The sequence below is a fragment of the Diorhabda sublineata genome, chromosome 5 (assembly GCF_026230105.1).
Source record: "Diorhabda sublineata isolate icDioSubl1.1 chromosome 5, icDioSubl1.1, whole genome shotgun sequence".
In the NCBI taxonomy this organism is placed as follows: domain Eukaryota; kingdom Metazoa; phylum Arthropoda; class Insecta; order Coleoptera; family Chrysomelidae; genus Diorhabda; species Diorhabda sublineata.
The window spans coordinates 17,029,919-17,043,669 of NC_079478.1; the positions used below are offsets into that span (position 1 = coordinate 17,029,919).

Here is a 13,751-nt window from a genome sequence, read left to right on the forward strand (position 1 = left end):
AATAATGAAACGATTAACAAAACAGAATCTCTTTAAATTAACTTTATTATTTAGCTATTTATTTGGTTTAGATAATACATATATTCTAATAAGAAAAAAAGTAGAATGATGTAACAATAATGAAATAGTATAAAAAAAAACATTTTGGTTGATTAAAATAAAATATTGAATTTTATCCGTAACTAATATAATAATTATAGCGATATAATTAGATCAATAAAAATAATAGAATAATAAAAAAAATATTTCGGTTCATAAAAATAAAATATTGATCTTCATTAGCAACTAATATAATAGTTATAGTCATATAAAAATATCAATAAGAATAATGAAATAATTGAAAATAAAACATTTTGGTTCATAGAAATAAAATATTGAACTCTATCCGCAACAAATATAATAATTATAGTTTTGTTAAAATATCATTGGTAATTAGCTTATGCAAGCAGGTACAGAAATATATCAAGTTCTTAATAAATGGAGTGTAGAGAAGGAGGAACATCTCTTATGGACGGTACGTTTAAAATATGGTCTGAATTCTGTAGGGATAATACGTGGCGCTGATTGTACTATGGGATTGAGATCTGAAGTTAAACACTTACTGTATAAGAAATTATCAAAGTTGTGACTAACGTTTGATTATATTCATGTGAAAAGCTGTGCAATCCTTAATATCTTATTAGATTTTTATTTTTTATTAAGAACTTGATATATTTCTGTACCTGCTTGCATAAGCTAATTACCAATGATATTTTAACAAAACTATAATTATTATATTTGTTGCGGATAGAGTTCAATATTTTATTTCTATGAACCAAAATGTTTTATTTTCAATTATTTTATTATTCTTATTGATATTTTTATATGACTATAACTATTATATTAGTTGCTAATGAAGTTCAATATTTTATTTTTATGAACCGAAATATTTTTTTTATTATTCTATTATTTTTATTGATCTAATTATATCGCTATAATTATTATATTAGCTACGGATAAAATTCAATAATTTATTTTAATCAACCAAAATGTTTTTTTATACTATTTCATTATTCTTACATGATTCTACTTTTTTTCACATTAGAATATATGTATTATCTAAACCAAATAAATAGCTAAATAATAAAGTTAATTTAAAGAGATTCTGTTTTGTTAATCGTTTCATTATTTTAATAATACTAATTTCATTATCACGGTGCATTATTTAAAGCATTACTTTACAGTTATTTTCAAATCAGGGCGTAAAATTCAAGCGAATACCCTCTATAATCAGCGCCACCTATTTACCCATCAAAAATCAGCTCACATTTATTAATCAAGAGACGTTACCCCTTCTCTACACTCCATAACTCATAAGATCTCGAAGTTTTTCTTACTGGAGGTTATCACTCACCAAAAGAACAGTAATTTTGTTTGATTTTTTATATTCGGGACAGCGCGTACGCAGTCCCAACTACCAAAAATTACGCGCCCGAGTTATCCGCATTAGGGATAATCGCAAGAGTCAGCCCAATCGTAGTGCAATAAAAGGGCCTCATCCTGGGGGAACCGCCTTCATGATCACGGTAACCCCTACGCCAGGTAAGTATGATTTATAATAAATTGTGATTGTATATTCACTTCAACCTCAAGTATAAACAGGTATAATGGAATGTAATTATTATTATCGCCATCTATAAATCCAGTACATAATCTTTTCGGGCATGGTGTTATATAGTTGAAAAAGAAGTCTTCTATCAGAAAATATTAGTGCACTAGAGAACTTTTCGGAAACTATAACCAGGTTAACACGATCGTGATATGAGTGTTCGGAATAGGAAATATCTAAATCATAATTAATATTATAGTCCTGGTTCGGAAAGTAATTTGATTTACACTCACCCTTGTTAAAAAAATATAGGTTCGTGTTAGGAATGTGCACGGGTAATAGCCACATTATAGGATTCTGTATACCGCATTAACAAGAAGTGGGTAAATGCAATCAGCTGACCGGTTGTTTTGTTTGCTTTTGTGTGTGTGATTAATCTCTGGGACCTGGTTATTTTTGATGAATTTCATGAGCAACATAATCGATAGATTACTGGGGCTTGCGATGTGTCTTTTCGACATAAATATAGCTCTTATTGCTATACAAAATTTGTTGTGAAATAACATGTGTGTTGGTGAATCGCAGAGAACTGTTGAATAATGATGATAAAAACACTTAAAATCTTCAACACAATCGAAATAAGGCCTATAAACATGGAAAAACTATTACAGTTATAAATTATTGCAATTTTACTATACATTCTTCAATTAGTATTTTTTCCTAAATGAAATTCTTTTATCACCCTATTACATCAAGAAACAGAAAATAGAAAAGACCTAAGTGTATTTTTTGATGCTATCAACATTCAATCATTCAAATTGCTGTTTCCATTATTTCAAGCCATAGCGACTCTAATTTAGAATGCTTTAGGGTGTGTGTAAATCTTAAATCATTTGAATATCATCATTGCAGTTTCACAATACAGTCTACAACTACTATTTCCTTTTTAATGGAATCATTTTATCACTCTTATACATTAAGAAAAAGAATATAGAAAAGACCTAAGTGAATTTTTTTGATATTAATGATTTTCAATCATTCAAATCAGCATTATCCTAATTTAAGACACTTCAGACTAATACCTTCATTGCGATTTTCCAAACTTCAATTTACATATACTATAAAGAGTGGAGAAAAGGAGAAGTATCTCATATTAGAGAAAAGTTGAAAAAGTGTTAACAGTTACAAAACCTTTCAGTATGGCGCAGGTGTAGACAAAGGGTATTGTATGATTATACCTAACAATTGTAGATTGATATATTTTTAACAACTTGCGTTGTAAAGTGCCTGAGAATAATATTTGGAGATATTTTAAAATTTATTCTGATGCTAATGTGTAATCATCTAAATTTAACACATTTTGATAGACACTTTTTCATTTCCACAAATTGTTCTATGTATCCTCTATAGTACATATCTACTTAATAGTGGTCGTAACAGTAGCACATTTAACAGCAGGCCAAAATTTTGTTTGAGTAGTTTCACAAAAATTCATATCTCTATATATTGGTCATTCTATATTAAGATACATATACATACATTCCTTAAAAATTCTAAAGGATGTAGTTAGTATCAAAGACATCAATTCCAATCATTATCCTAGTTTTTTCACAATAACACTTCAAACATGCAAGATGTCTCCCCCGAGTCCGCCCTTTTCCAATATTCAAAAGTACATTAGTAAGTTTTTGCAGATTACATTTTTTTACAGTGTTTTAATTTGATATATTCCATAAGTGGATATAAATAACAATTATATTGTGATAAATAAAAAACCATTTTTTCAAGAAAAACTAAAGGCTTAAGCTCTTTTCTGTACAGAGTTACAGCTAATGAACAAGGCATCTTACAATATAAATGATGATTTTGTGAATAGAAACGGTATTGTAAAAAGTCTATAATTAGATAAATTGATTAATTATCAGCCGGATTGTTTCAGATCCTTAAATATATTGTTTTAAAACTATAAATAATAATAATATTAAGTCTTTATTAGCTCAGAAATGTACCTAAAATCAATTTATACAATCTTAACTATGATCGGATTATGAAAATAATTCAGGAACTGGTATATTGATTTTCTTTTTTATTTAAACTATTTCTAACAGTGGGTTGAATTTATACTTACACTAGACTTACTATTTATAATAATTCTGTAATAAGATGGCATAACAGTTTGTTAGAATTTGGCAATTTTGAGTTTATACCTTCAGACTCATTTTTTTTGCTGTATAAGATTGCAAAATGAGATATGCCCCACTAAGCAATATTCTTTAGAGCTATTACAAGATATGTTGAACTTGTATTTTTTAATTTGGCGTGGGTAATCACTAGGTAATAATCTGTTAATAATTTCAATTTTGGTAGCTGGCAAAACAAGATATGTTCTTTTATTTTAGTTGGGCATTAAAAACCTAGCCTAACCAAAATTACTAAATTTAATATTGGCAATACCATATATGTTTTAATATCATGTTTTACCAACTTATTATATTATTTGATATTGTAGCAAGTGAATTTCTGCTATTTAATTTAGTGGAGTTGTTGTCGAATAAAAACTTGTTAACACAAAAAAATGCTTTTAACCTTCTGGCGGGCGCGCTTCCCTTTTATAACACCAGCAGGCGCGCGTTGTACTGAGTATAATACAAGTTTATTTTATTCAAAACAATATAAACAAATCGCCACTATATATAGAAACACGAAAAAAAATCTCAAAGACCTCCGCATTCGCCAAACTTTGAACTCTTCCATCATAACTGAACAGGACAGACATCAATGTTCATGTCGTAAAGGAGTTCATAACAGTATTATTGTTAAAAGAATTTTAAATATGATTGTGAACTAAGGTATCAATTTGAAGAGGTCTGTATGGGCGGTAGAATTATAATAACCTATTACCTATGTTAATCTGACACTAGATTGTCAGTTAACATTTCATCACACCCACACATTAAGAAACATTAAGTGTATTTTTGTTACACTAAAATAACAATTCAAGTTATAATCTACAAACCTTAAGTTACCCCAATAAAACAATTTTCAAAATAATCCAATATTTTTATTAATTATCCATAAATCTAAAAATATAAACATCTTTATACTCCCAATTGTTTTACATTACTTATATAGAATCAATAAACCAACAAAATACATCACTAAACAAACTCTAATCAATCATGAATTTAAATTGATAAGTAGTTTCGTTTTTCATTAAATAAATATCAAATACAAATTAGATATCAATTATTTATTCATAAATACAAAATCGTTTTCCACTGCTACATCCCACGGAGTCTGGAATAAATGCAATGGCATGTTTATACAGTGGGTACCTTTGAAATCCACCATGTACTTCTTCACCTAGTTGAAACAATAAACAATTTTATTGGATGGGTTTTAAATAAATTCATTGAAATTTTAGCATAATATGGAATATGGAAGAAGTCAAAGGATGGGAAATAGCCTATTCAGATGATTTAGTACTAATCACAAGGACACAAGAATTATGAAAAAAAAAACTTGAGAACATATAGTGCAAGTTTTGAGAACATCAACATAAATATAAACGAGAAGCAAAAAAGACAATGATAAAAAAGTACATGAATTATACCTAAAAGGAACAAGTGAATAACTTTAAATATCTAGGCTTGGGAATAGTGGAAAATGGAAGGATCGAGAATGATAAAAGGAGAGAACATGAATATCTTTAGAAATATTAAAAATTGCTGGCGAACAAAGAGATGCCGAAAAAAATAACACATACAGGAAAAATCAATCAACAAAACCTATAAATACTAAAACAGAAGAAGCACAGGTTGGAAAAGTTTATGAAGAGAAGCAAAAAGGAAACAAAAAAAGATAAAGTAAAGTGAAGAAAAAACATGGAATGAAGAAGTTAAGATAGTGACAGTAAAAAGAAATATTAAATGAAATGGAATAAGACAGAACATAGTGGATAAAATAGATAAGATGATAATTGTAGCTAAACTCCACACACGCCTTACATTTGCAATGGTGGAAAGGGTTAGGATTAAGTAAGTAAAAAAAATGTAAATGTGCATATGTTAAAAATGTTTGCAATAACCTAAACTTTCATAAATCATGAAAATGTTACTCAATGGCCCCGAAATTTGCTAGCTTTGTTAGAGATTCCTCAACAATTAAAAGTTACTAACCAGATAAAGAGCCATTTGAGATTTATCAGTTTCCTTCCAATCTTCACCAATTCTCATTGGATAACTTTTGGAATATTCAGATATATAGGATTGCAATGAAGAATAACAGACCCCATCGTCTATACCATAACGTTGCAAGAAGTTTTCTGAAATTGAATTGAATGCTATAATAGATATTTTTCTTTACATACATAATTATAAATTTTTCCACTTAATTTGTGTCTTTAGTAAAATATTAACCAAAATTGACAACACTGATATATAAATTGCGATCTATTCTCATCTAACTACTACTTTATTTTTAATATTTGAAATTAAAGCACGTGTCAACTTGAATAAATTATAGTTGCTTTAAAATCTGGAAAATAAAATAAACTTTTCTCCAATTTAAGGTATCCTTTAGAAATGACACAATTTTATGCATATTCAAAAATTCATTTTTCTTTGTATTTAATTCGGCTTGAAGTAATTTCGTATTTTGTTGTTATTTAAATGTATTGTTTTCAATTACGGTTTTCTTATTGACGATTTGTTATGATTTTCCTAATATTGAGAAGTCTGCCTTACATAAACAGCATGACAATTATCACAAAGAACCTCATATGTAATATTCATAGAAAAGAATACAAAATTGTTAAATGATTAAATAGTTAAAAACATAAATTTAAATTATCAGAATACGAAAAAAATTTCAAAAATTGTTCATATGCATAAAAATGATAAAAAAGTCTAAGCAATTCGAACAAAATCGAAAATTATTTTGTGAATATTGTCGCATGAGCCGCAAGCGAATGGAACAATCACAAGAGTCGAAAAAGGGCCTTTATACACGAATTGCATACAATATTTTTTCTACTAGCTAAAATTCTATCAAAATACAGAAGTTCAATGATAATTTATATAAATATAAGTCGTGAAAATTAGAAAAATATATATATTTTATCCAATTTCAATTACCTTGGAAAGCTGGTGAAGTAAGGGCCAAATATTCAGTTATCAGCTGTATCTGTGCTTCGTCAAAAATAAAGGGGTATCGATAACGAAGCACTTTCATCAATAAATTATTGATTCGATTTGTTGAGATATTACCAGGTCTAAAAAAGAAAAAAATATTATATTTTCTCAACTCAATATCTACTTTAGAAAAAAACTAACCGAGTGCATATTACTTCATCATCGGTTCTTCTAATCAGTAATAACGGGCCAGGATATCGTATCACTTGGTCAACTATGTTAAGATCCACATGTTCTTTTATAGCTAACTTCACTATTGGTTCCAACCAAGCTGGCATAGTGTTGAGAGCTAAAGGTAATACATCATCAAATGTGGCATCCAGAATCTATAAAAAATGTCAAAACTCAATCAAACACATGTTATTCAATGTTTGGTTTCCTTAGGGAAGGAAGGAGGAAGGAAATTCTAAAATCTCATCCAAACACAAATTCACATTCGAGAAAAACTCAGTAATCAGCTAGAAAAATCGGAAATTACTTAGAAACTAACTCAGAAATTAGATGAGAAACCCTGAAACTACCTATACAACCCAGAAATTAGATGGGAAACTAGCTATACAACCCAGAAATTCGTTAGAAATACCAGAAATTACCTAAAAAACTAAGAAATAAGATAGAAAAATTCAGTAATTATCTAGAAAAACTCATTAGTTAGCTAGAAAATTCCAGAAATTAGTTTAAAAAACTCAGTAATTAGCTGGGAAATCCTGAAACCACCTAAAACCCAGAAATTCGCTAGAAATACCAGAAATCACCTAAAAAACTAATATATAAGATAGAAAAATTTAGCAATTATCTAGAAAAATCCTTGAGTTTGCCAGAAAATTCCAGAAATTAGCTAAAAAACATATTTAGCTAGAGAACCAATAAATTAGCTAGAATGGCCCAAATATTAGCTGGAAACCCTGGAAATTAGCTAGAAACACCCAGAAATTAACTAGAAAACTCAAAAATTAGCTAAACGAAACAAGTTTCAATTATTTATGAATTTTCTTGAAAGGAAATAACTACAGAACTTTTTAAGGACATAAAGCTTTTTTCAAATATAAACAATAATAAAAAAAATTCAACAAAACGACCAATGGTGACGTTTAGCATGAAGACAGTGAATTCAACTGAAAAAAGAAGAAAACAAAATAACAGTATTCACGATAAACAATACGAGGAAAATTCAATATTTAAAAGGGGAGGACAAAATGAGGGGACTAATAAATTATGTAATTCATAAAAGCACGTAGAGGGATGATACATATACATGCATTAGAAAAATAACAGAAAATATTTCATTTCTACACAAAGCAACAGAAAGAATAAAAACAAGATGAAAACACATGAATATAAGGAAAGTAAAGAAAAAAGTTGAGACAGATAAGTTGTAACGTTACACATTACATCTAGATAAACAGAAAAAAGCTACAATAGCATAATCCTTGATAATAGAGGGATTTACAAGACGTCCCGAGAATATTTAGTCATATATAGATACAAAATTCCAAATGCAACATCATGGCAAATGCTGTGTAAATTAAGAATCGCAAAATATGAGCCCTTGGTTACATAATTCCTTTAAGAATAAACATTTAGTTTGATGAATATAAAGTGTCTTACCAATCCTTTAATATCAGGATAATTCATAGCTGCCCAAGAAGCTGTATATCCTCCGATGCTCCAACCAAATAAAATTATATCCTCTCTCTTGAATTCTAATTTTTGCTCAGCAAACTGCATAACAGCATGTATGGCATTTTGTTCTTGGGACGGATATGGACTACCCTGTAATATATTTCAGTTGTAATTTGTGAGATTATCAGAACTATTCTATATTATAACTAAATATTTACCGTACTGCTAGCAAAACCTGGATGATTCCAGCCCAATACAGAATATCCTGCTTCAATGGGCGTTGTCATAACACCAATTTCATAAAAACCAGCGTTTCCCTCACAGCATATGACAAGAGTGTTGCCATTGGGCGCATTATTTCTCTTATTAACAAACATAGTGTCAATGTAATTATCATCTGCAGTGTGAATTTTGAATCTTTCAGCCTTAAAATGCTCTATCAACTTTGCTCTTCCTTGTACAAGACTTTGTTCTAAAAAAATACTTATGATAATCTATTAAATTTCAATACAAGAAGAAGAAAAATTAGAATTAACATAATTGTTCCACTGGATTCCAGTTCAATGCATTAAGTACCCAACTTTGCTGTAATTTTATTAGCATGGAAATCAAACAGTATCAAAACAAGAGTGGGAAGGTCTACGCCGATTTCCCATGAAAGAGAATTTTCATGACAAATAATAAAACATAACATAGTTTCTAAAAAATATATAAAACACAAATTTCTATAATAAACATAACCATAATTTTGTAAACTGAAAATTAATAAAATAATATTAAAATCTTTTTGCGATGAAGGCTCCAATAATCAGCTAAACAATAATAAGATTTATTATACAGAGTGCCTCATATCTTTTAGTTGTTCAACTTCAACCATAAATTTTAATTATTTTTTACCTTCATTCGTTAATATTTGTAGATAAACATTTTGTTTTAAGTAATCCCAATAAAAAAACATTTAGAGCTAAATCCAGTAATATGGCTATTTAATCACACTAAATGAAGCAATTATTTTATTTTTAACCTCACATTTATTGTGATTATGAATCAGTTTCACAAAACTTGGTTTGATATTGTCCTCAGTAATAGTTGCAGGGTTGTTTACTTTAAAGCAATGGTAACGATTTTTCAATTTTTTGTATACATTTCTTAGAATCACCTATGACATCGACCTAAAGACAAATCCTAACACATTCCCCTTACACTTTGGTAAAGTAGAGTGGGAATTCAATGGAACAAGTCAGTTTATTTGATTTATGGGAATGTTATGTTGAAATTTATATTAGTACTTTGGAATTAAACTGATTGATAAATTGATCTTACTAATGTTTAATAAAATTTTTAGTTTACAGAATCAATACTTTATGGAATTATGAAGAATTTAAAGAAAACATTTACTATAAATATATAAAAAAACTATAAAGTTGTATTATATAAAATTAATCATTGTTTCATATATACAATGGATTTTAGGTCTCTTCTGTTACAAAATTAGTTTTTTAAAATCATTTTTAAAAGATTTATTTCTATCTTTTAAAAACTATTAAAAAACTAATTTTGAAACAGAAGAGACCTAAAATTAAGAAACAGAATAGTATTCGTTTATTGAGTTTTGTTTATGCAGTGGTGGATTTACCATCAGGCTGAGTAGTGTGGCAGATTTCAAGGGGCGGCAAAGTTTGTTGAATATTTTTTTTTAATTTACAAGATTCAAAAAAATATTGTTTACACGGAGAAAACAAGTTTGGATCACCATTGCTGATCTTTATGAATAACTTCTAGCTGTATAAGAGAATTTTGAGTATTTCGAAGAAAAATCTGCGCAATTAAGCATATAGAAAGAAAATACTAGAGAAATGGAAAAAAAAACAACAACCAAAAAAATATTTGATGAAGATATTGGAATGGCTACAAATGATTAATTCAGATTTAACACTGCCAAAAAGGCAAGAAGATTATAATGGATTTAGTAAGAAAATTGTATTTCTTACAAAATTGAGTTGTTATTATCAGAACTAATAGAAATGCTAGTTTTCTGGAAAAAATGTACCCTAATGATTTAGAAACAGGGTTAGTTCAGGAATGTGTATACTTTTAAAGCTATTTTTGATGGAATAGTGGAGCCATATGGGTCATATTCATCAGAGGAAATCCAAAAATGTGCTCTAATTAGAGACCTGCCACCTTACTAGTCTACTATATTTTCACTTCTGTCGTTAATACGAGATTTAAAAACTATACAGGAGAATATCAATATGAGTTTAGGCCTGAGATTTCATAAAAAGATGCTATTCAAATTATAGAAAAATGTTAAATCAATATAAGAAGATCCAAATTCCAATAGACTTTTGAATCAAAAAAAACATACTACTAAAAGACACGTCCAAATTGCAGGTCTCAAAAACATAGAGCTCACAAGAATGATGATGACTGGATATAAATGACATGTAAACACAAGGGACGGAAAAACTCAAGAATTCAATATAAATCGTCGAATTAGACAACTCTGTTTAATAAAGCACTAGAGGAAATAATAAAAGACTGTCAAGTATCAAATGATCTCCACAAAATAGGAGTTCACAGATGATGGAGTAATACCCAGGACAAGAAAAAATTGACGAGCATAGCGGAAAAAGTCAAAACATGCAATGAACTTTAGTTAAAAAAAAAAGAAAATGGTTAGAACGTGGATTGACTAACCACAAGAAATGAGTCTAAGAGGTCTTACTATTCCTATTGAAATGTACGACATACCTCACACTAATTTAAAAGCATGCATTTTAACAATCATTAGAGATCTTACACAAATCTTCAAAAATTATAGTTGAAATTTTTTAAATAAAAAATGTAGTTTGAATAAATGTGAAGTCGGGTATCAAATTTCAGGAGCCACTGTGACAGCAAAAGATGAATAACCTATAGGCGGTAAGTCTGCCACACAGCTGCCACTGTGTTTATATTTATTTCTCAAATATTTGGCTATTCTCTACAGCAGGGGTGGGCAAAAGCAAGCCCTCAAACCGGATCCGGCCCTTTTAGTTACTTTATCCTACCTATTGATAAATCTTCCATGCAATTTATTTATTCTCTTATATGCAATTTTGTTGAATGTCAATAGTATTTGTTGAGGGTATTATAATTTCAAACCTAACCATATCCCTATTTCTAAACTGCTAATCTGGACTGTTCTTGAAAACTTTTAAATGATTTTTTTGCATTGTTAGTACACATAATCTCTATTGCTCAGAATCGTCCCTGTATCAAGGACAGTTCTTTGATGGGTTGTAACGATCCTATACTTTCATAAAGCGGGTTTTGGTTGCACTCCTCTCACTCTTTGAGATATGATAGATTGCAGCATTTAGCACTGGTCACATTCTACTAATTTCTTTTGAGATTAATTAGAAGAAGACTTTTTGTAAGTAAAATTTAAAAAAAATGGTTTTATTTCATTGTAATATTATTATTACTATTATCTTTTATTAATTGGTGACATTTCTATATTCAAATCCTTTAAAATTATACTCGTAGTGTTTTTGTCAATAAAATTTTAGTGGATAGAGAAGAAGCTCCATCCAAAACATTCGCATGTGCACAGGATATGCGGTATAGTTCTCCGACCCAGGAGACATTTTGAAAATATTATTTTGGCCCACTCTTAAAAGTATTTGCTCACCCCTGCTCTACAGAATTATTAAAGATTTATTAAAAAAGAGTCCGCAACTGCTAAATTGGAAGCACAAGTTCTTATGTTATATAATATTGTAATTATAAAAGTTAATAAAAATTTGAGAGCTTTAGGTGAACTATAATTTTGTATAGATGTAAATTAGTAATGCAGAAATTGACATTACTTCAAAAAAACTCGAACAAATAAAAACAAGAAGTTTTTGTACAATCATAATAAAAGTAAGTTTTATAATATACCTAATATCATTTGTAAGAAACCCATAGTTCCTGGATAAATCAATCTTATTCCAAATGTATGGATAGCAAGATAAGCAATAATTTTGTAAGGAATTTGCCATGCCCAATTTATTATGTTTTTGTATGTAGTTTTCTTGGGTAATTGTTGTCCCATTTCACTGGAAACAAATTCTGTGTGAAATAAATTTGAAAAAAAAAATACTTGAATATAGTAATAAGACAAAAGCATCTTTAAAATAACTCAATTTAAAAGCATTTATAATGTTATTTTTCAATTCAACCAATTTTTTATTAAATATGAATCACTTACTATGAAAGTGTAATAACTATGAATACTATTTGAAATAAGCGTTATTTTGGCTCGATTAAAATGATCGAGAGGTATACCTCGCATCCTTTGTACATCTGAATTCCACTGGCCAGGATTTAAAGTCAAAATCATATTTCATTAATTGTTGTTTAGTAGCTGGTGTCATATTTGTTTCTGCATTTTTTACAGTTGATAGAAATTTGATGTATGTCGGATTATTTGCCCTACCAATTCCTCTTAAGCATAGTGACATGACTACAATAATTCCAGCAGTGGTAACTAATTTTGTTAATGTTAAAAGTCCATCTGGTTCGAAATATCCCCGTTGGTATAAAAATCCTACTATAACTGGAGAAGTATATATTCCTAATTTCCAAATTACATAAAACTAAAAAGAAAATTTTTATTGTTAGTAAATTGTATTATTATCCATTAGTACTTACCGAATTTATACATCTTTCACTATAATATTCGATGGTAGAAGGTTCATATTGCTGCTAAAATTGCATTGACAGAGGTTTGCAAGTCATAACAGAATATTTAAAAGTTCAAACTTACCTCCAGTGGACCTGTCCCATATATTTTTTTAAGTTTACCCATAAACATGCATGCCAAAAATGTTTCAACTGAAGGCATTTTTAAAGACGTTAGTAACAGAGTTCTACACTTTAAAACCTTTCATTGATACTTAATGTAATTTATGCGAATACCATTTTTATTAGTTTTGGTAGGGTTTTGTAGTACATATACATTTCCTAGTTGACATCTGTTATTTGTCTGGAATTCATCAGTTAATCTTGACCACAGAACGGAATAATCTAATTCTGTGATCTCAACACACACACACACTACAGAATAAAGCTTTTTCTGAAATAGGAATATATTTTCTAATTCACAACATTTTCTATTATACTATGTGTGAATGCATATTTATGAGAAATTTATTTTCTAATTGAGACAGTTATCAGGATTAAAACATATTTCTCAAAACATAAGAGCGCCAATAGGGTAGGCAACTTTTCTTTCACTAAACGCAGTGCATTTTGAGAATTGATTGATTGATGGTTCAAATAGAAAAAAAAAAGAGATAATTCTGAAGCTTCTCTTATTT

General features: G+C 28.8%; 1 protein-coding gene and 1 non-coding gene across 3 annotated transcripts; both read right to left on the reverse strand.

Annotated features, from left to right (window-relative positions):
• Positions 1-1,426: 1,426 nt before the first annotated feature.
• On the reverse strand, positions 1,427-1,589 carry LOC130444766 (U1 spliceosomal RNA). Its single transcript, XR_008909983.1, has one exon. It is a non-coding gene; the product is annotated as a U1 spliceosomal RNA (small nuclear RNA).
• A 3,038-nt stretch (positions 1,590-4,627) lies between these two features.
• Positions 4,628-13,445, reverse strand: LOC130444537 (phosphatidylserine lipase ABHD16A). Of its 2 annotated transcripts, none has more exons than XM_056779730.1 (10): positions 13,199-13,445; positions 13,084-13,137; positions 12,718-13,028; positions 12,331-12,488; positions 8,622-8,875; positions 8,389-8,553; positions 6,922-7,106; positions 6,724-6,860; positions 5,767-5,912; positions 4,628-4,951 (listed from the first exon to the last, which is right to left on the reverse strand). In XM_056779730.1, exons 1-10 carry the CDS (start codon positions 13,274-13,276, stop codon positions 4,835-4,837), a joined length of 1,605 nt encoding a protein of 534 aa, XP_056635708.1. In that variant the 5' UTR covers positions 13,277-13,445; the 3' UTR covers positions 4,628-4,834. The 2 variants fall into 2 exon arrangements, with proteins under 2 accessions (XP_056635708.1, XP_056635709.1); XM_056779731.1 differs by having other exon boundaries at positions 13,084-13,134; positions 13,199-13,419.
• Positions 13,446-13,751: the final 306 nt, after the last annotated feature.